At 41.8% G+C, this 23457-nt stretch overlaps 1 protein-coding gene across 3 annotated transcripts in view; it reads left to right on the top strand.

Annotated features, from left to right (window-relative positions):
• The first annotated feature begins 5932 nt into the window (after positions 1-5932).
• ARID5B (AT-rich interaction domain 5B) overlaps positions 5933-23457 on the top strand; it is a 180196-nt gene continuing 162671 nt past the window's right edge. The window contains exons 1-2 of one of the 3 annotated variants that reach the window (XM_077125205.1): positions 5933-6349; positions 6822-7076. In XM_077125205.1, coding sequence (XP_076981320.1) covers positions 6329-6349; positions 6822-7076 — 276 coding nt within the window. In that variant the 5' untranslated portion in view covers positions 5933-6328. Of the gene's footprint in view, positions 6350-6821; positions 7077-7863; positions 8092-8154; positions 8392-23457 lie in introns of those variants that run through there. The other 2 variants (XM_077125207.1, XM_077125206.1) reach the window with 2 other exon arrangements.

Below are 23457 nucleotides of genomic sequence, written 5' to 3'. Positions count from 1 at the left end.
TTTAAATTAATTTATTGTGAGTTTATATAACAATGTTTAATAATGGGTGTGTTTAGAAGCCAGCTTGCAAGATTCCTGAAAATGTGTCTACCAGCTCGAGTGAGGTCCCAGCACACCCCAAGAGCGACATACTGTAAGCGCTGAGTGAAATTCATCAGATCCCCTAGCCTCTTCACAAAGAGGGTAAAAGCCCGCTCAATTTCCTTTTGTCCAGAGATTATTGAAGATGAGAACAAAAACAACCTCACTATTCTTAACTATGGTACTATTTTTCTTCTGAAGCACTCAGATCTCTTTACACTCCTAGCGAATTCCTACATTTACATATTTCAACTAGCAATCACAAGTCAGAAAATCATCTGTCTGAGATACGGCAAAAGTGTAGGTGGAGGCAGAGAACTTGTTGGTGCTTCTGTGAGTTTAGTTGACAACCCAGCATGGGAAATGGGGCGGGGCGGGGGGGTGGGGGCTGGCCACCCTACAAATGATCAGTCTGGACAATTCTGCCACAATTATCCGAGAAATTCCGACAAAGCTAGAATTAGGGTCTGGGTCCTGCAGATAATTATAGCTATGGACATGACACAGAGACAGAAAATCAGTGAAGAATGGTCCTGCTGCAGTCTAGTGATTTACCTCCTGTACCCAGTCTGTTCTAAGTAATGAGTTACTTAAGGCTTATCAAGTAATTTTAAGTTATGAATCACCAAATACAAGGCATCATTAATGTCCATTTGAAACTGCACAGAGAAATCTTTAGACGGCAGTATATCGGTCCCCCAATGGAGCAGAGACTCCATGTAAATTTTCTTGTCTTTTTTTTTTTTTTTTTAATCAGGTGGGGCAAGATGTTTCAATGACCTCAGATGGCTGGGGCCTCTGTTTTTAGTATGGCCTAAGAAAGCTGTTCCCAGCAATCACTTTAATATTGTTGGGGGTCAGTTTGATTAAATCCTTTATTAATATGTGGATCACAAATGAGACTGAAGAGCAAGGAGCCTGTGAGTCACCACCACCCTTTCCTCCAGCACCCTGCCATCTGAGACAGAATGATGTGGCACTCAGATAGAGAGACAAGGTCACAATTTAGCCAAAAGTCCTATATACAACTGCAGTACATGCAATTTAAAAGAAGAAGAAAAAAGAAGCGTAGTTATTTCTAAGTTAAATAAACCATAAATGTCAAGGGTACTTGAAGGCAATCCATAATTAAAATTAAGGGATATCTGGGTGTATTTGTGATTGGGGTGAAAGAGAAGGACTCAGTTTTAATTTACAAATAAATTAGAAAAAAAAATAGGCTCAGCATTGCTATTGTAACTGGAAATGGCTTAGGCAAATTTAATCAACTTCCCTGAGAATACTTGGTTAATCTCAGACCCGGGAGAAAAATCAAGATAAAATAGGAAATCTCCATTTGTATTGAGGGCAGAGGAACTTGGGGCTTCCAGCACCCACAAATGACACCACAGGACCCCTTCCCCGGGGATCCCTTTTTCCGAATTCCCTGTGCCTACCCTGGCTCTGGCTCCAAGTCCGTAGAAAATTTGTCCCCATCCCTGTCCCTCTGAAGCTACCAGCCTTTAGTGCCCGGGGCTGAGCTGGTGCCCCACCGCTAACTTAGCCCCAGATACCGGAGACAAGGAGCCCCAAATTTAAGATGTTGCTCAACCTTTGACCACTAGAGGTCTCCTGAAAAGCAATGACCCATATAACCCGGTTTATCCTCTTTCAAACCAACAGACTTGTTGCTCTAAGATTTGGGCTCTGCTGGAGGCCCCCTTATTAATAACGCCATCCCCTCCGCCCCGTGATGGCGCCAAGCTTGGAGGGGAAGGGGACCAGGTGAGAACTGACCCTAAGCGCTGACTTTCTCCTCCACGAATCAGTCTGCAGACCCCGGGGTTGCGTCCTCAAACCCCATTCCTTTATCAAGCAAGAGGGGAGTCAGCTCCTCAATCGAGGTCCCCAGGTGGGCAGCGCAGAGCCCCATGGACTTCCAACCAGCGATGGACTGGCCAAGAGACCACTGTGCAGAATCATCTAGCATTAAGTCCACCAGTAAGCCTGGTTCCAACCCCACCCCTTCGCCTTCACTCATTTCCCGTGCTTCACACACTCCCTTTTTGCTTCCCGATCGCCAAAGCTTAACCGGTGGAAGGCAGTGAAGGGACCATTTGCCGTCCCTGTACTACTGTTTTATATGTCATATCTAGAAAACTTAGCAGCTTCTAGCTGGAGGAGGGAAGAAAGAAAAAAAAGGGGGGCGGGGGGTGGGGTGGGGGTTGAGGGAGAACGAGAAAGGAAACAGCCAGGTTGAATTCCCAGTCTTTATCAAGCAATTCGCTCACCAATGAAAGCAAGCTGCAGTGGCAGATTCGAGCCACATGCGGTAGTGTGTAGCAATTAGTAGATAAAATGCTGACTAAAGTGCTAAAACATGAAGTATTATTGTAGCCAAGGTCAAAAATGCTTCAGTTGTCTTTTGCAATTGGGGGAGGGGAGGTGGAGGGATATGCAGAGAGGTTTGCATTTTCCAAAAGCACGCCCTCTCTCTTTTCAAAATGCACTTAAAAAAAAAAAAGATCCTGTTTATTATAGTCCAAGATGCCTAATTATATCACTGCTGGTTTTTGCAACTAACTTAATCCGCCTTATCCTTTATGAAACGAGTCACAGTCACTGAGTAATACGTCTAATGCCCCCCAACCCCTTGAGGGGTGAGAATGATTTATAATTTTTTACCTTTTAAATAAACCAGATAACTTTGGCTAGCAAGGCAGTAGGAATATAGATGAGTGGTATAGACTGCTGCATTTCAGTACAAGAAACAGCCCCAAAATAGTGGATCATATAAACATATACTGCTTTTTTCCCACTCCTCTTTTATACACAGCAAGTCCCAGCTACAAGCATTTTTATGAGATAAATAAAGCAGTTGCTTTCATGATTATAACTGTCCTGAATGGATTGTCTTCTTACAACATTCAATCTGTTTATGAGTATTTACTTTACATTAGCCTAGGGACCCTGCACTGCAGGAGTTTGCTTCTATTCCCCTGGGTGTCGGTGTCTCAAGTTTTACATCTGCTCTGTGATTGATGGAGCCTTGAATCCACGTTATTACTCTCTCACAAGCAGAAATCAAACAGGCTATTAACTACATTACTTCAAAGAACTGTTTCAATGCAATCTCCTTATCTTAATTGAAACTTTCTTTGTATGGATATTTGCTACACAGATAATTTACAGGTGCCTACCAAGCATCACATTAAAGAAAAGGTAAAAGAGAAGAAGAGGTACAATACGGGTTTTTATTTTGTTTTGTTTTGTGTTTTTTGTAAACACAACGTTGTGATCTGTAATTTTAAAAGCCATTCACAGCATTGGACCTGAGGTTTGATTTCTTAGACTTATGTTCATGGGTGGGGGGGGGATAGTGCTGTAAAAAGAGGAAGATACTTCTGTGATTCAGTTTTGAAATTCAGCGTTCATCTGATTGTAAGACTGCAGATATTCAGAAATATTCAGACCTAGATCCCTGCAATTGTTAACATCTCAAAACCCTTATCGGGGAATTTACGAGAAGAGAGATTACCGCAGCATGTGGCTTACTTCAGCTTACCTTTAAGAGAAATAGAAACAGGATTTCTAATTAGATGAAGTCCCTTACAGACACTTAAAGACTTACGGCATCAAAGACAGCAGAAGTTGCTTAGATGAGCTGTGTATTTTTTTTTTAGAGAGATTTAATATACAATAGAGGGATACCCTCTGGCATTCTGTTGAGGTTTCTTGCATAAATGCTGCTGCGTTGGTCATACAGGAAACTGACTCAGAGTACATCTCAAATATGATCTTGTCAAAATACTGCAACTCAAGTTTTTAAATATAGGATTTCTTGAACTGGATGTATGTATTTACCTTAACAGGCCAGAGACTAACAGAAGCCTTTAGGCGCCTCTCAGGCTTAAAAAATATATATATGTTAAAATTCCCCTCAGTCAAATCCATTCATATGTAAAAAAAAAAATGAACAGAATGCGTTATTCTAATCAAACGTCTGCAGTATGCATCATAAAGTTAAAAGGAGAGAGAGAGCGCGCCTGTGAGAGGGCTATAATTTCTCTTTGTAACCCATGTTTATAAAATAGGAAGATCAGATGAAATTTCAAGGAAGATAATTAAAGAGAGATGTGCAAGTCATAATTTGGCTAGTGCAAAAGATGGAAGACTGCGAATTGTTACATTGTCTTCCTCCATTGTGCAGAGTTGAGATATTACTTTAAATTATTAAAATAGTTTTCGACAGCTTTCAGAATACTGGCTTTTTGGCATGGGCTTTTATTACTTATTGTAATTGGAGGATCTGCCATTTTCTTTCGTTTATCTCTGTGTGTATAGAAACGAGATAGATCTTGCCTTTTATTACTTCCCCATGTTCTGAATCAAAAATGTGGTTTAGATCATGTTAAGTGCCCTAATTCTTACTGCAGCGGGCCCAGACGTTATGAAAAGGCATAAAAATACACACAGAGGGTCTTTCCACCTCAAGTCACTGAATATGAGGCATTTGTGCTCTGCCAGTTGTATTAACTTCAGCCATGTGAATATAATTTTCATTAAAGTAATCCTGTTTCAACTAGATGCTGTGACTAGAGGTGAAACGTTGCGAAAGCGTTAAAAATAGCTTACTAGTAATTTCAACATCCTGTAATTTTATCACGGATCAAGTTTCAACTGTCATACTATACAGACCTTATTCTCCATATATCACATGTTTACTTTTTTAGCATGCCAGACCCACTTTGGAAAGATCGTGCCAATATAATAAAATAGGAGGGTGGGGTGGGGGGAGCTGGAAGGAGTGGGAGGAGGGCGGTGAAGGGGGTGGGGGAACGTGGGGGAAGCGAGTACACCATTTTACATCAACACTGCGAAAATGCAATCTAGCCTGGCGGAGGACCGGCGGCTGGGTCCGAGCGAGCGAGAGCTTTGCAGTCTTTGCCTGTTCCTTGTTCTGTCGCTCTTAAGTTTCTCTGTGTTTGCATAATAGCCGTGCATGCAAACCTCGCAATGCTCCAGGGCTCCAGAACAATAAATATACACATTTAAAGCCTTTATTGTCTTACGGTTCATGCCCCCGGTTTTCAACAGCTTAATTTCTGGTGGTATTTAACTAGTTTGCAATTGGATTTTTTCCGTTTCAAACTATTATTGAGAAGCTCCCCTCTTTTTTTTTTTTTTTTTTGGGCTGGGGAGGGGTGGGGGTGGGGTAGGAGTCTGTATATTATTCCTGTAGCGCCGGGTTATATAAACACATTATCATTTGAGAGCGCCCTTGGCGTCCATCAGCATTGTAAACACGTACTAGTGTATATACTTCAAAATTAAAGAATGCACACGCAGAACCGAGAGCCTGAATTCATATTCCGAGCAGACTCGCTGCTCGCATTTATTGATTTATCATGCATCGTTTATTGTTTCAGTCCCTAAATGCAGTCACTGTCCGTTCAATATTGTTTGCAAAATCCTGAGATGTGTGTGCACTGCTCACTTGTCTTTCTGTTCTCTCTCTCTCTCTTTTTTTGCTGAGTATTTTTCTTTTTGCTAAGCGAACAAATGCATTAATATTTATATGTTTATATAATCGATAACCCACTTTTCCCTTTCATGTAAATAGGCATCAAAAGATAATTTAACAGATTAGTTCTCGAAAACATGGCAGTGAGGAAGCGTAATTTAACTATCAAACAAATCTACATGTCTAATAACAGCAAATCTGCTAAGGAGCATTAGAAAGAGGAGCAGCGCCCCGGAATCTCTGCAGGAAATGTTCTTTATATTAGACATATACAAGCAGGTCCTGTCAGATGCACAGCAGAGCTTGCCAGCCCTCCTCTCCTCCAAAAATCTCATCAGACGGCACCTCTAGACAGGGGCGTTTGGGAAGACGGAGATCGTATCTACCTACAGTTTTAGGGTGGATTTTATTTTTGCAAATCTTCCTTTATGTTTTTTGCAGTGATCCATATGCTTCCCGCCTAGAACGGACGGAGCCTTTCTCTCGATTATGAATTTGATCAACCTACATTTGGAAGGAAACCCACACAGTTTTGACAGGACCTGAAAATTGAGTCGTCAGAGAAATATTAGGACATATTTTCAATCATTTTGGTACCGAAGGAGAGGCAAGAGCTCAGTTTTATATTGAGACATTACGCCGGCTGAAGACAGAGAATGTTTTACCCTGCCAGGACCTGATGCAATCCATTCAAGCCAACAAGTTTGGAGAGAATGTTGAGTTCAATCAATTCAGAACGTCGAGATGGAGCCCAACTCACTCCAGGTATTTCGCTCTCCTCCGCTCCTCCGCTCCCGGCACCCCCCAGCAGCCCCCAGACCCCCAGCTCACCCACACCCCTGCACCCACCCACACCCCCCACAAACTTTTCACCAAACTTTTAACCTCTGCATCCTCCCAAATTAATTTTATTGTTTAAAAAAAAAAATCCTTGCACTGACCATACATACATAATGTAATTTTACCGCCTCAGATGGGGAGGTGGGGAGGGGTAGCGGCATGTGTGTGGTGGGGTGGGGGTCTGGAGGTTTGTGTGTGTGTGTGTGTGTGTGTTTCCCCTGTAAAACGGAGGTAGAAAAATTGTGGGTTCTATTATTTTTCCACCCAGCGATATATCTGTTGGCTCGCCTATATTAAGAGTGGATGTCTGTGTGTAAATGTGTCTGGGAATAGATGTATGTGCTCTGATGGCCACATTATTTATTTGGTGATTTTCTCCCCCCCCCCCCCCCTGCAGTGGGTCGGCTCACCGTGTGGCTTGCACGGACCTTACATTTTCTACAAGGCTTTTCAATTCCACCTTGAAGGCAAACCAAGAATTTTGTCCCTTGGCGACTTTTTCTTTGTAAGATGTACGCCAAAGGATCCGATTTGCATAGCGGAGCTCCAGCTGTTGTGGGAAGAAAGGACCAGCCGGCAACTTTTATCCAGCTCTAAACTTTATTTCCTCCCAGAAGACACTCCCCAGGGCAGAAATAGCGACCATGGCGAGGTGATAAACCTATCTCTCCTTCTCTTCTTTCTTTCTTATTTTTTTCACCTAGTAATGCTTATTTCTGGGCAAGCTTGAAAATACTGTATTCACTTCTGCAGGCGAGCAGGATCGACTCTTTTTTAAAGGGGTAGCGCCACTAGCTGGGGCTCGAGTATTTTGCCATTGTCAGAGTTTGGCTGTCAGCTTTACAAAGAGGATCCAACTGCTGATTTTAGTCAAGATCAAATAACTTGTTCGAGAAGGGTTTTGTTCAAGGATCTCTGCGTGTGTGTGTGTATAAGAGAGAGCGAGAGAGAGGGAGAGAGAGAGCGAGAGAGAGAGAGAGAGAGAGAGAGAGAGAGAGAGAGAGGAAGGGAAGGAGGGAGAAAGAGAAAGAGAGAGATCGTTCGTTCTTCTGCCGCTGCTGCTTGAACATCACGTTTTTTATGTTTTTTGTCTTTTGAAAATTTACCTTCGTGTCTGGCTCGGTCCAGGCTGAGTGGATTTCTTTCGGTGGGTTTCGATATTGTTCACGGTTTTTTTTTTTTTTAAGTAAGTATTTGATATGTTTAAGAGGGCGGAAATTACGAAATGGAGGCAGAGTGAGATCAAAAGCTATTGAGTTGGCAAAGACGTGTTGAATAAAGTGATAAATGACAGGTACTGGAATAATACATTCAAATAACTTGCAGATCTGCCCGGGCGGATTTCAAAGCGGTCGTGTAACCGGCACAAACACGTTAAGCATTAACAACTATCTTTCGCCCCCTCCCCCCGAACAAGCCATTTGATGTTCTAGTTTTAAATTACTCCATGCAAAGTGGACGTCTTCCAGCGCGATATTTGGGGGTGTGTGGGACGTCGGCGGGGGAGGGGAGAGCAGAGGGGTGTGTGCTCGCCCACTGGCCCTGCAGGTCCTGCGTGCGGGTGCCCAGACGGCGCTCCGGGGAGGGTTGGGAGGGACCAAGCCTCCCCCCGCACGTTTCTGGGCAGCCGCGGGGGCGCTTGCCGCGCTCCCGGGAGAACGCCCGAGGTGAGCCCGCTGTCACCGGGAACCGGGAGGAGCGGCGGGGGGGGGGGGGGGTCCACCCCCCTCTGGCTCTGTCATTTCATGTGTGACCACAGTTCTGCGGGCTACCTTGGTCAGCTGACCGACCTCAGCGCCGTGGTACCTGCCGGGGGAACTATTTTGGGGAGGTTGTGCCCACTGCGCAGCGGGAGGGAGGGCGCACGGCCGCCTGGCAAGGCTTTGTGTTGCCAAAGCGAGAGCTGGGTAATCAAACTGAGACTTTTGAGGGCAGCTAGCTCTGTGCCAGGCTCTCAAGCTTTCGAGGTAGGTGTAAGGATCTTTTTCATAAATTAATGGTTCTTCGTTTAACTCATCACGGGGCTCGAAGCTGCCAGTCATTCCAGAATTCCTTGGCCTGGTGGAGTTGATTGTACTTTTGGCATCGCCAGTCCACTCCCTCTCCCCAGGATCGAATTACCCATCAGTGGTCTAGGCCGGTTAATTACTGGAGTTTGTCAAAATATTCGCCCTCGAGTCTGCCTCTTCGGAAATAAGCCCCTCCCTCCTCTCGGATCACCACTCCCCGCCCCCCTCCCTCCCGGGTCAGCTTTGGGTCTTAAACGTTCTTATTTCGCGACGTCCGCTTGCAGTTTTACAAAGGTGTTGTTTGGAATTACTGTGAAAAATCCTGCACTCTACCAACAGGTTGAGCTCTTTCCCCCTCCCAAGCTCTTGCTCGGCCCCCTCCCCCGACCCAACTTTCCTGCGCAGCTGTCTCCCTCCCTTTCCCCCTCCTGATTTCTTATTATTTGCTTTTCAAATTTATTACTTCAACCTGGCCTGTGATCTGGAAAAGGGAAGGATTAAATACCCAGAAAGAGCTGGTGCCTAATAGACTTCTGACTAAATCCAGGAGGAAATTATTCAGTGTTTTATGGGATATTTTGTGGTCACTTATTATTATTTTTTTGAATTGAAATTGGAATATTTTTAATGACCCCGAGTTGACCCTGCTTGCTCCAGTTTTAATTTCTGTTGGTGTAATTAAGTAGTGAATTCTGATTTAAGAATAAAAGCCTTATTAGTTAAAGCTTGCTATACTAGAACTACTGATAATGAATAGATATATTTTTAAATTCACGATTTCTTCTTAACTGTTCAGTATGGGGAATTGAAAGGGAACCATTGTAATGATCAGTGCATTTCGTCACTGCTCTATGAGCCATACCTGAGAAAATTAATCTTGCCATTTAAAAGTAAACTCCAGGGGGTTTGGGGAGGGAGATAGCTCTATTTATAATCCTCAGCTGCATATACATCGTCTAATATTATGCATGATTTGTTTTTTAATGCTAACACGGCTGGTAATTAGCTGTATGATTATACTTGTATATTTCATTAGGACTTTGGCTGATGTCATTGTGAGTTATTCAGCCATATTAAAACAATTTTCAATTGAGATAATGACACGCCTCGAAATTATGCAAATGCAGACTGCATTGTGCAAAATAATTATGACAAATGTAAACCAGGTAGAAAGTTTCCCAATGCAGATGGGTTTTCCACTCTGGTGATGTCATTTCCCCCCTGGCCTAAGTTAGTCATTCATTAGCAGAAAAGCAGCAGCAGTCTCCTTGGGAGAAGAGGCTACAGAAACCAGCATTTACAGCCGGCACCTAGAGGGGGCAACAGGGCCCTCTCATTAAAAAATTTGCTTTGTTTTCACTTACTGCATTAACTTGTTTATGTACATTGAAATGATTTTTATTATTGATTTTAAATAGTTTTGAATGATGCATTTGCCATTTACAATGTGTAACTGAAAGAGAAAGGTTTCTTAGTGATATGCACTGTTACTTGGAGAAAATGTTCAGTACATTTAATCAGCCAGTACAGTTTATTTTAAGTAACCAAATGGAGGTTAATAATTTCTTGATTGAACTGACATCAGCATCCATTTCAAAAGGACAGCCAGGACTCAGCATGCTTTTTTGGTTTAAGAAAATCATTCTGAGATTTTGTTTTTTTAATAAAATGATTTCTTAAAATGTGAAGATGTCAGTTCTAAAAACAGAAATATGATAATTGTGTAAGATTAGAAAATAGCGATTCTGTGTGGTTTGCTGTGGTTTTCAAAGGGCTTTTTTGGGGGGGGTGTTATTTTCTCATTGAGTCTTCTCATTGAGGAATCATGTGGAACTGAATAAGGCAGGATTTCATAGCCCTGTTTTACAGATGGGGATAAGGATTTGGAGAGGTTATATGATTTATCAAAGGTCACAGTTTAGAACCCAGGCCTCTTTAAGCCTTAAGTTTTTGTTTTCCCTTTGAAGCGTACCCTTGAAACCAAAACTAGAATGCATCAGTGATATTCTATAAGCATCTACTAATGTTGGCAGCCCTAGGCCCATGTACCTTTTAGAACAGTAACTAGTTAATCACCTTCATCAAAGATTACTGGGTATTTAGATAGTAGAACCATTCTAATTTCAAATAATCCGCTCATTCGAGTGGTATGACAATAACAGTTATGTTTTAATACTGTTATTATTAATCATTCACAATTTATTATTAGCTATAATAATTATGTGATAATGACTTGCATGATTATATATACTGCTGCTTCTATAGCAGTGCCAGCAGAGTGGTGTTGAGGAAATTCCAGAATCACATTTTGATTCTGAAACTTACCACTCGTTTGGCCCCGAACAATCATAAGCACTCTTGAGCCTCAGTTTCTTGAGCTGCAAAATGGGAACAGTAATTGGCTGGCTGTGAATTGCTGTGAATAGCCAGAAGCCTTATGTGACAAAAGTGCTTTGTATACTTTAAAATGCTTAAATAAATAGAGGAGTTACAATTTTGGTGTCCTTTGTTCTAGATGTTCTTAACTTTATAAGCAATGACTAAACATAATAACTTTTATGTCTGAGTAGAGGTTCCTGGGCCTAATCATGATACTGTCTTAAGTTACCAGGAAAATGAATAGCAGGGCCATGTGCAAGGAGTTGTGTCTTCAGTAATTGCCCACAATTGCCGCGTTCAGCCAGTAGCTCTTCAGAGTAAGAAAATGGGAAAGTAGGCAGGTAATTAGTTCTGTTACTGGGTAACTTCTGATGACATTCATTTTTGAATTGCCAAGTGCTTAATTTATTGGCAGTATACCTCTTAAAATAGGTAGATGTGTAAGCTGGGATTTCAGCCTTACCATCCATGAGCTGGGTTCTACTGGTTTGCAATTGTGGATGTGGGTTGTTCAGCCAATGATGTCAAGGGGTCAAGGTCAAGCGTACCTAGGTGATACAAACTCTTATCTAGCATGCATCCAGGATTTCCAAAAGTGGTTAGATTGTCACCAGCGTCAGGGTCACTTGGCATATGTGTTTATAATACAGATTCCAGGGCTCTACTGAGATGAACTTTGACTCTCTGGAGGTGGGGTCTGGCATTCTGCATTTTAAACCATTTAAATAGTTGTGCTCAAGCTATGTGATCTTGTGTAAATCCTAAATGCTCTGTGCCTCAGTTTTCTCATCTGTAAAATAGAAATATATAGTACCTATTTTATAGGATTCTTTTAAAGATTACATGAGTTCATACATGTTACTGCATGCAAAGTACTTACAGTCAAGATTGGCACATAGTATTTGACGTCAATGATATTTGACTGTTAGCATTATCCTGAATATTAGTATTATGTTTCTCGTTGAAGTTTGAGACCACTACCATCGCCTTTCCTGAAGAAAGCTTTTCTCTTTGAGAGGGCAGCATCTGGGTTGGTTTACTAGAACATATGGCCAGTCCAGTTCCCCCCAAAAGAAGGCCCTTCCTCCATATGTTAGGTTTAGCAGGGTCATCAAAATAAAGGACTTCACAAGGATTTGCAATGTACCCCTTAAATATGCTGTCAACTGGACAGGCAGAATCTTTTAAAAGCTTGCCTGTTCTTAACGTATCTGGAGTTAGGCAGACACATTCCAGAATCTAGGATAGCTCCTCATTCTCTGCTCTGACCCAGAAACTGATATATTAGAGAGATTACACAGGCCTCTGATCCCATGGTCTCAGGTAGTTTCTTTAACTTCTGTGTGCCTGTTTATTCATCTGTAAAATGGCCTTAATCATCACTACCTTACAGGACTGTTGAGAGAATTAGAAATAATATTGAAAAGGGCCTGATAACTTAGCATAGTACTTATATATGAGAGCTAAATGAATGAGGAATGCAATTATGATAATTATCACTTATTTTTTGTAATCATCTCAAGAAAAGAGAGCAAGTATATTTTCTGCCTCGTAGGCCTTTTAGAAGTAGGGTGAGGGCTAATTAATTATGTGGAAGGAATTTATTGGAGTATGGAAGGGGTCTGGCAAACTAAGACCTGCGGGCCAAGTCTGACCCACCACTTGTTCTTGTCAATAAAGTTTTATTGGAGCATGGCCCCTGCTTGTTTGTTTACTTATGTTTGTAGCTGCTTTGGTGTTACAACAGCAGAATTGAGTAGTTGTAACAGAGACTGTTGGCTTGTAAAGTCGAAAATTTTTACCATCTGGCCTTCTGCAGAGAAAGTTTGCAGACTCCTGGCCTATGGGGTTGATCTTAAATAAGATACATGATTGTATACCTATTTCTGTTTCTTACTTGTGTTTGGGACAAGATACAGTAACGTAAGAAATAATTTAACATAATGTTTTACCATTTACATTGCATATATAAACCTCTATTTCAATAGCACTCATTGAGAATGTGTGATATATAGATATATATATATGCGCTCACACTTATTTGTTATGATTAAGATAGAACCTTCAGCTAATATTGATTTAATCAAGAACTACTGGTTGCATGCTAACCCTGTGCTCACTCTGCTATATGTAGATGAGAATGCAAAACAGTCATGTGGTTCTTTTTCTCGAGAAGTTTATCAATCTTGATAGGGAAATGATACCAAAGCACATTTAAAAAAATGTAAAGACAATCTAATAACATGTAGGAAAAGTATGCTGGCAATAAATGTAATGTGATCAAAGGAAGGCTCAGGATCCGCATGTTTTTGGAAAGAAAACTTATTCAGGTTCTCAGCTGTAGATCAAAGATCTCCTGTATGCAGGGCGCAGGGATGCAGTGATGAAGGAGAATGGCTTCTACCCTACAGAGAACTCATGGTCCATCTCCATAGACAGACACTGGTCAATATTCAGAAAAGCCATCAGTCTCTTTTCGTCTGTGTTCCTTAGATAAAGTCGAGATTACCTAAGGTCACCTTAGGTGACTTTGGCCCAATTTCTTTCTGACAGAGGGCCTATAAACAGTCATTTACTTGTGGGCCAGCTCAGGTATCCCATCTTACTCTTTGTAGCCTTCCCTGATCTACTGAAACCTGACAGTGCTGTCTTCATCTCGGACTCCCATTTACTCAACATATTGTTAGAACATCTGCTGTGTACCAGAGCCTGTTTTAGGCATTGAGGATACAGCAAGGAACAAGACACACAAGAATCCCTGCCCTCAAGGAGTTTACAGTCCAATAGTTGGTTTTACCCTTTCATGTACATTGTACCTTATATTATTGTTATCTGTCTTCTTTTCCTATTCCTTGCCACCCCTCTCTCCCTATCATAGTGATGCTCTCAGAGGCAAAGGTGTCTTTACTTACCTCTGGGTCCCCACACAGTATTCTTTGCTATTCAATAAGTATTTATGGAATGACTGGATGACAATTAAAGTTCCCTCTTGCCCACAGCCTACTTTCTTTTTTTTTTACATGGGCTGGCACCGGGAATCGAACACGGGTCCTCTGGCATGGCAGGCAAGCATTCTTGCCTGCTGAGCCACTGTGGCCCGCCCAACAGCCTGCTTTCTTTAAGCTTGACTCAATATCTTTCTGACAAAGGGTCTATCAACAGTCATTTACATGTGGGCCCTCTCAGGCACACTGTCTCACCCTTTTGCTTCTCTTCTAAAATCCATAGTCATAGGATGTGAAAATGGGTGAAGGGCTCTATTAGGACAATTCACCAAAGAAATTAGTGAATCTTTGGGATGGAATGATCAGGCTAGAACCACTACCTCCATTTCTTTGGGTAGTTTTCCAATCTTCAGCTATCAGCCCATAAGAAGTCATGACTTTGGGGTTGGGAACCCAGGAAAAGACTGGACTTTAGAGAAGAATTTCTCTTCACCTGAGCGTTGGTTGGCAGTTCATAGCTAGTAAGGTTTTCAGGCTGATGGTCTTAACTAGGCGACATGTTTGATAGCCAGACAAAATTGTAAGCAATTAAAACCTCTCTTGACATTTAGACTGCCAGGCACGTACTAAGAAATTGTTATTTTTATGAAGTACAAGAGTCCACGCATGTAAATACTTCGATATTAATTATTAATAAAGCAGACCGTTGTTCATAGTGGCATGTAGTGATACATGACTCAAGCTCATTTATCAAAGTCTAGTTTTAACCAATATCCAGAATATAATTGCTTGAATCAGATGCATTTGCTTGTCATTGTTTATAGCCAGGATAGTTGGATATTTGCCATCTTCTACTCAGAATAATATTGTAGCTAGTGATTCCCTGTTGGCTCGGCTTTTAAAGAAATTTGAAACAAATTTATCGATTGTTGGCTTAAGGATTCGTGTGCCTCTCAGAGACGTGGTCACAGACTCCTGCGTTTCCTGAAAAATCTGCTCCTGTGCGCTTGTACAATGATGGAATTTTCAAGCCACACTGTGATCCTCACGGCTCGCTGGAGATTATAACCTAAGCCTTAGCCCACGGAGTGAGTGAGTCGCTAACATCCTGGACTGTGGGTGCCGGTATTGACAACACATTTCAAACATGCAGATGATGGTGATTATTGAAAGGGTGCTTCAGAATCATGCTAACAACACCAATCTCCAGCACACCCTTGCGCAAATTAATTCTGCTTTTAAAATCAGATGCACTGTTAGCCGCGTGAAAGATGGATATTTGACATTTATCATGCAGACTGGGACTGGTGGTTTAATTATGTGGCTTCTCTGCAGCGTCTTTGTGGCTGTATAAATAGACACATGGTGGCGTGTCAGCTTCACAGTCTCCCCTCCATCGTGGTGCCCCTAGAGAGAAAATCAAGGGGCTGAGGCCATGTGTTGCCAGTCCATCTCGTGGCCCCATCTTTTCCCCTACCTTTCCTTTCTCATCACCCTGAGTACACTCGGGCTGTGAAACACACCCCCTCCTTCCCTTAGTTGAGTTCCAAGCCTGATCAGTGGCACTAAACATTAAACTCTTGTCTTTGAGAATAATAGGCTTTGCTTTCTACACCCTCAAGCATGTTGAGCTACTGTGCAGGCTGGAAAATAAAAATGTTCTAATTGTGTCTTTTAAATAAGCATAGGAGTGAATTAATTAGACCATATTTTGTCTTTAGTTGCTTAGTTACACAATAGTATTCCTGAGCACGAGTAAGATAAATTGGCTCTTTTTGTGCTGCGTGTCCCTTAATCATAATTACGGTATTGCTGAGGAGAGTAAAGCATACATAGATTTTGAATTTTTTATTAATAGGCAAGAATATGCATATGATATATAAAGTATATGCTGTTCGACCTGTTTTATATGCTTCTATGTGGGAACAAGTTTTATTGTGGTGGTAACATTTGCATTAGTTGCTCAAAGATGTGGTTCTGGGAAATACATAATTGAAATGTTTTTGAATTGCTTTTTCTGGCCTTTTCAATCTTACTCAAAATAATAGTGCCTCCAGTCCTGCAGCAGTCATTCTCATTTGATTTAACATCTCTTTTTTTGCACTGAATGCATGGCGCCCAGTTTTAACCCTGCAGAGCTTAGATGAGGTTCCACGTTTCATAGGCCCCAAACTTTGCACCTTATATGTTGGGGGTTTTGCTGTCTGTCAGAGGACATGGGGTCAGGACAGCACCCGCATCCTGCAGTCTTTACTCCAGTGCCCTTCGCCCTTGGCACACTTCCCTGTTCCTTGGGGAAGGTGTTGGGGTCAGAGATTGTAAGAGTTTGTTTTAACTTGTGCTGGATGACTCTCTGCGCTGTCTTCTTGGGGTCCTGCAGAATGGCTGGTTGCTCCTGGAACTTTCTATCCTCTCCCCACCCTCAACCAAGGAGTGCAGCAAGAATTGGACAGCTTGTTGTAGTTTTTGAACAGTGGGAAACTCTGCTTAAGACCCGGGATACAAGCTTGGTAAATGTATGTGAAAACTGGCCCCATTGTTCTGTTGTATTTGAAAAGCAAGTAAATTATTTACAGATATTTGCTAATTAAAGCACATGTTGTTTTACCAGCACAAAAGAACATGATATCACTGGAGACAAAGAACTAAGTGCAAATGATTCAAGCTTGCTACTTCTATATATTCTTCGTAAGGGAAGAATATGTTTTTAAAATGTCTATAATACATGCCCCCCCCCCAATGCTTTTTTTTAAAACTTCTACAAGGGACGCCTTGCATGCTGCAGAGACAGCAGTCCAGGTCTGCTTCCAGCCGCTTGTCAGTAGGCCTGCCTCCAGCTCTCTGTGGAGCATCAGAGATGGCAACCGTTTTAACACTATTCAGTTTTCCCTTTGGCCCAAACTTTGCTTGCCATTGTCTAATTTGAGCTCACCTTAACTTTCCATTGGAAAAAGAAGCAGACTAACCCAATATTGTACCAGAAGAGGGGGAAAATATTCTCTTTCATTACTGTGTCCTCAGATTTTCCTAAATGACAGCCCCAGATTTAGTCGCTACTCCTCTGGGCATACCCAGTGTTTGCCAGGGGCTGTTGGAAGGTCTCTGACCCTTGGTGAAGTTCAGATACAGAGAAGGTTTTAAAGTCCCTTCCGCTGGTTGGAAGGTTGGTCTATCTATAGATGAAGCTGGTCTCCTGGCAGGCGCGGGTGTGCTTGGTTTGGCGAGTGACTGGCTAGAGGTTCCCTGACATTGTTGGTGAAGAAGATGATCAAAAAGACTTTTGCTATGGTTGTCTAAGAAAAAGACTTGTGTCTCCTTGCCCTGGACATTTTAATAGATGCAGAAACGAAGACCCAGATAAGTCTTGGGCACATGTTCAGAGCTAGTGAGTGACAGAAGTAGAGCTAGAGCCCTGTTCCTGTCCTAGTGATCCCCTGCTTTGGGGATGGGGCCACTCTGTTAAGGTTATTCTCTGAGGAAAGTAGGTGAGTGTTTCCCCGGGGTATGCTCAAGGCATGTCCATTCCACTACCCTGGCTTGGACCAGTGGTTCGTGCCCCTGAGTGATATCACTTTTATAAAATCTCTAATGGAGATCATGGACTTTATTCTCCTTATAAGATACTTACCAAAGGGTCAGTAATTGCACAGAAACCCAGCCTGATAGGCAGGGCTCAGGCTGGATCTCACCTTTATTTATTTATATTCTTTCCTAACGTCAGGAGGGTCCTCTGATGGGAATAGTTTATATTAGTTTAAGAAACGCTTTGCCAAAAGAAGTTTGGCAATCTTGGTGACAAACCGTATTGGCATTTCTCCCACCACCTGATATCCGTGGATGGTATGGTTCATTCAGAACTGGTTATTAAGTGCCTGCTACGTGTCAAGCTCTGCTGTCTGCACTGGGGGTATAGCAGTGAATAAACTGACTTATACTCAGATAAAGATTTCTGTTCTCATAGAGCTTACTTACTCTTCTAAGGTAAGAAGGAAGAAGCAATACTTTGATTTACTCAAAATGGAGAGAAAGCCATTCCTAGAACCACACTCATACTTACTTTTTTTAGAGTATTTTCTCTTCTCTGCTCTGTGTATTCATAGCCTGGAGAAAATGCTCCAGCTTTCTCTTTTCCAAAACCATTTGCAAAAGTTTCACTCCACAGTGTTTTCAATGAAGTTACAATAGTTTGCTTACTGAGTAGCTATTATGTGACAGGCATTGTTTGTTTTTTTTAACATTTTTTATCGAGAAATATAACATATACAAAGAAAAGAAAGGAAAAGCAATAGTTTTCAAAGTACACTTTAACCAGAATGGATTTCAGAGTTTCCTAGGGGTTACTGTTCCACTAGTTCAGATTTTTCCTTCTAGCTGCTCCAAAACACTAGAGGCTAAAAGAAATCTCAGTGTAGTGATTTAGTAGTCATGCTCACATGTTAAATCCTATTTTCTCAGTTATAATTCCTACTTCTCCTTTTATCCTTCACCCCTTCTCAACATGAAAAAAATCAGAATGGGCATTGTCTAAAGATCCCTATAGTTTGGCAGTGTTCTATATATTATTCTATTTAATTCTCATAAACATTTTGTAAGATTGGATATTTTGATATTTTCTTCTTTTATAGATGATGCAACTGAGGCCAAGGGGGTTAAGTATCTTGCCCATCACCGTGTATAGGTAAAACCCAGAACCAGGATTGAAATCCGGGTTCCCTTGGACTTGGCCAGGATTGCTTACGCTGTGTCCCCTATAACGTTAGGGTATATCGAGAACACTCGACATTGGGATTTTCATTATATATTGATTTATTCTCTAATTGAGACTTTATGAATATTATTTCCTTTATTCCTTCTTTCATTTATTCAGCATGCAGTTCTCATAAGCTTCTGTCCTGCTCTCTAGGAACTTACAGCCAAATTGGCAGTCGACTGATAGCCGGATAACTCAACTATAATACTGTGCACGCATATAATAAAATGTCTAAAAAGGGGACTTTAAATTCTATAGCCCTCCTAGTTAGCACATGGTGCCTCTTACACATTTCACAGGAGAGGAGCAGGACTCTTAGCCTGAATGGCTCTCAGTGTTTCCTGTGTGCAGGCCCAGCACTGGGCCCCGGAGAGAGAGAAATGGGAAACCAGGCAGATCCCTGTGCCGGTGGAGCTTACTGCTGGGTGGCAAGCACACGCATGATCCATCAGACTATCCCAAATAAATGGGTGCTTTTGCGGTGTGAGCAGGAAATGAAAGGAAAATACAGGAACCTGTGATAGGGGTGTCTGATCTATTTGGGAAGGTCTAGAGAGGCATTTTGGAAGAACAAACATTTGAGCAGAGGTCTATGGGATTCCACGGTGAATACAGAGAAAGGTTTCTAGGCAAGAACTGAAGGTGGGAGCAACATCCCGTAGGCTGATTTCTGAATGTGGGTTTAGAGAGTTCAGTAAACAGGTCCTCAGAGATCCCTGTGCCTACTGGAAGCACTTACTTACTTACTTTTTAGATATTATCTAGTCCCTTAGATAGCATCTTCAGAGCTGACTTACATAGTTTGACTGCGGAGATGGTTGAAAACAGGGGTTGGCAAACTATGGTCCATAGACCAAATCTGGCCTGCCCTCTGTTTCGGTAAATGAAGTTTTTTAGGAAAACAGCATTTCAGTTGTTTATATATTATCCCCAGCTGCTTTCATGCTATGAGGGCAGAGTTGAGTAGTTGCAACAGAGGCTGTATGACGCACAAAGCCTAAAATATTTACTATCTGGCCCTTTATAGAAAAGTTTGCTGACTTTGGTTTAAAATAATTTTAATAAGACTAAGCAAAATGAAAACTGGTAGAACTAATGTTAGCTGTGCTAACAGCTTTATATGTGACTTTTTATTTATGACTTACCGCAGTCATACTATGAAGTAGTTCTAGTGTCATCTCCATTTTGCAAATGGGAATCTGAGAGGTTAGGCAACTTGTCCAGATCTCCGAATTCCTTCAGTGAGTAAATGACAGAGGCAAGTTGAGAACTCAAGTGACTTGATTCCAAGGTGCAGATGGCAGAAGCACTAGGCGGTCTTGCTTACAAGTAGAGGAAATGGGCAGTATTAGAAGATGGGAGAGCATGAAGAAGTGGATAATATTAGCTGAGGTTTGGCTCTGTGAGATAAAACTGCGCAGCTGTTGTGTCCATTTCTCAAAGTCCCACTTAAAGGCTACCTCCTCTGTGATGTCTGCCATTGACTATCGAGGGGAGAAAGGACCCACGGAGCAAAGGCACGTGCTTAAGTGCCCACTGGGTCAGGCAGGTGAAATGAATGGTGACTGAGCCAGGTCTGGGAGATAAATAGGACATTTTGGGGAACTATGAGCACATGCCCCATTGAGGCCTCTGAAAGGTTGCTCCTCAGGTCTTGTCCATCGTGGCCAAGCAGGCATGTTGTCCAACATTGTCAGGTCTTTGGATTTTTCAAGATAATCCAGATATCCAGATTTTTGTGTAATTTTAGTTGGCAGTCCAGATTTTTAAGAAACACTTTGTGAGCCAAACAAAACATGCCTTCAGTCCAGAAGTGACCCATGGGCTGCTACCTTGCAATCTCTTTATAGGGCAACTACAAATATAAAACCAGATTTGTCACATTGACTGCAATTAAAGCAAAAGACACCAGTTCTTCTTAAAAGGAAAGTAAAGAAAGTGATGCGACAGCCAGATAGATAAAGTCATCATTCTCTCTGGCTTGGGCTGCCGAGTATGGCGGGAATGAATGGCTGTAGAAGAGCTGGCCTCTGGTCTGGGATCCACTTTTAGGCCTGAGACAGGGCACAGTGGTTGAGATGGGGAAAGCAAGATGTGTGTTGAGTGTGAAGCCATTTAGCCGTCCTGGAGGGTATCCTGGAGAAGAGTAGTTGTTCAGCAGGCCCTTGAAAATAACTAGGACTTTCAGGGGAGGGCAGAGTTTTGAAGGGTGGTGAGGTTGGGAGAAGGCAGAAGAAAACCCAAAAGGAGACAGGAAGGAAAGAAATACCTGTACTGGATTTGATCTGGGTTTGGTAAGAGAGTAGGGGTCTCGTGGGAAATAAGGTAGACTGAAGCCCGATCTCAGGATGTTTAGCATTTCTAACAGGTTAAGGAGTTTGAATTTGAATCTGAAAGCAGTGAGTAGGGAAGTTCTTGGAAGTTTTTGAGCAGCCTTGTTGAGAAATCATTTCACATGTATGTTTTCTTTTTCTAGTTAGAATATAAACCCTTAGTCTTGAAACCTGGTAGAGCCAGTATATACTCTGCCAGTTGGTGGCTATGTGTTTTCTTGGGCAACTTTCTTAATCTCTCTTGGAAGACTCAGTCTCTTTATTGTGAAATGGGTTAATCTTGCTCTGGGCTGTGAATATCGAATTTGATGTATGTGTGCATAGAGCGCCAAGCCATGGCCTGGCTTATTCCTGTAAATTAGCAGATGCTGGTTATTATCCCTGTTCTTCTTAGTCAGAGACTGTGTCCTAATATTATTGCTCCATTGAAGCCTGTCCTGGTGCTAGATTCTTCAAAACCCCTTAATGAGTAATTTATGGGCTAGGTCCTTGGAAAACGAAGTATTGTTTGAGAAACAATAACTAAGAAAATGATCCATTTAAACTGAGTTAAAATTCCTGGTTCTTCATCTCTCCTCAAACATCTGGCGTTTTCCTTCGAAGTTCTTGATCCATGTTTGAGGTTGCGCCAGCTGTGGTGGGGACACCCTCATCTCCTTTCTGTTCTGTTCCATGGTCTTCAAGGTCCTTTAGGGGGCATCTCTTCCTTCGGGCACAACAAAATTAAATGAGATGAGAGAACGATAGAATGGGGAGACAAAACCTCCGTTCCATACATTTCGTCTGGGTTTGCTGAAGAAAGTACAAGGAACTTCCCAGGTTGCCCCCTTATGTGATGCAAACACCAGGGAATCTGGTGTTGATCTGTTGGATGCACGCGATAGTAAACGTAAGCATATTTTTAATACACCCACTTTTCCTCCAATTTTTACATACTTGCCTATTTGCTAATCATCAAAATACCCCTAATGTGAAAATTTGTTTCAATCTGTTGTCTCTTCTTCGTTTTTTGTTTTTGTTTTTTCCTTTTTGGTAATAGTGGGTATGTTTTAGATGTGTAACACTAAAGTTCTTTTAAAAAGCAAAAAGTGTCTGTAAAAAGAGGTAAAGAAAAATGGTTCCAGACGAAATGGTTGGGGTCTCAGAAGAAGGAGCTTCCACATAGAGACAGCCTGCTGGGCCGTTAAAACCTTTTGGTTTTGGTAACTCCCACAGTACATATCAGATTACTAGAATTCATATGAAAACACTGCTGTAGTATTCTCCTCACCAAATTATGCCGAAATCTAGTATCCATGGTTTATAAATACAGAAAATAATTGAATTCTCTATGCCTTAAGTAAAATTGTTCCATTCTGTTTCTTGTGAATTTTCTTCATAATGTAGTCAAATTGCATTTTGTGCTCCTGGGGGCTGAACTTGTGCTCAGAAACAATGCATGGGGTTGTAAAATTTGCATCCCCTACTATCTAGGCAGATGAAAAGAAAGTTCTAGTAAAAAGGCTGACGATGTTTTTCTAACACACAGTGTTCAGATTACGTAAGGGGCCGTCTCTTTTAAAATATTCAGCAGGCCCAGTTTTTATTTTTTTCTCCTTTGCAGTTTAGGTCCTGTTTCTCACTCCACATTTTTGATGTTTCTAGATCAGCAATTCAATAGATAGCCAAGCAGGTGTTCAAATCACTTCTGACCCCCAGAATTCCTCCAATGACCCCTCAGAGTAGTGGAGTGAAGACATTCTCAGCATGTCAGAATATTGAGATATCTCAATTGCTTTGGATTTTTTTTTTTTTTTTTGCCTTAATTTTTGAAGGCTAATTTCTGCACCCACCCACCCCCACCCCCGTTTTTTTCTTTTTAAGCAAAGAGAAGCCTTGCCTCAATTTTGGCGGTGAGGATTGGAGGAATGTGTGATGATAGGACCTAGCAGATTACATTTTTAGACAGCATAATTCTAACCGGTCAGCTATGCCAAGGGCCTTTGAGAGATGGATTTTGAAAGGGGTGGGGGGGGAGGAAAAGAAGGATGAGGTTGGGGATTCTTCTCTGGTAACTAAGGGCATCGCTATGTGCTGAGTCAGTCAAGACAAAACTGGGGTCTCCCGGCACTGGTGACGGTTGCTTAGACAACAGGGATATACATTTAAGCTACATAATATAGTATTGTACTTGGAAACCATAACATTTTTATTTTTAAATATAGGTCTTTTAACCGCAACCTTTGTTCAGTGCATTCAACCAATATCGACTGTGTACAGGGCGCTGCGGGGATTGATAACGAGATGAATAAGGTCAGGCCTTTCCCCTCTAGTGGCTTATAATTCTAAGAGAGGAGATAAAACATATACGAGTTAACCTTACTTGGTAAGATCATATTTGACGTTGCTCTTTCCATCCTGCAATGTGTGTTCACGTGGTGAAATAATATACTTGGGAACGTCTCTGGGTATCCAAGAAGAGAAACGGTCTCTTTTATAGGAAGTTATTTCAAGATTTAAGCAATTACACCAAGTATTTCTCCATCGGCTTGTCACCCTCTTAGCAGAAATTAATCTGTTTTCCGGGCAGGGTTGAAAGGGGTGTTAGCACCTTGTATCCCAGGCCTTATTTCATTAT

This window comes from Tamandua tetradactyla, chromosome 13 (genome assembly GCF_023851605.1).
Source record: "Tamandua tetradactyla isolate mTamTet1 chromosome 13, mTamTet1.pri, whole genome shotgun sequence".
NCBI lineage: Eukaryota > Metazoa > Chordata > Mammalia > Pilosa > Myrmecophagidae > Tamandua > Tamandua tetradactyla.
Note: the sequence above shows the minus strand (reverse complement) of the source record. Positions and strands in the feature narration are given on the sequence as shown.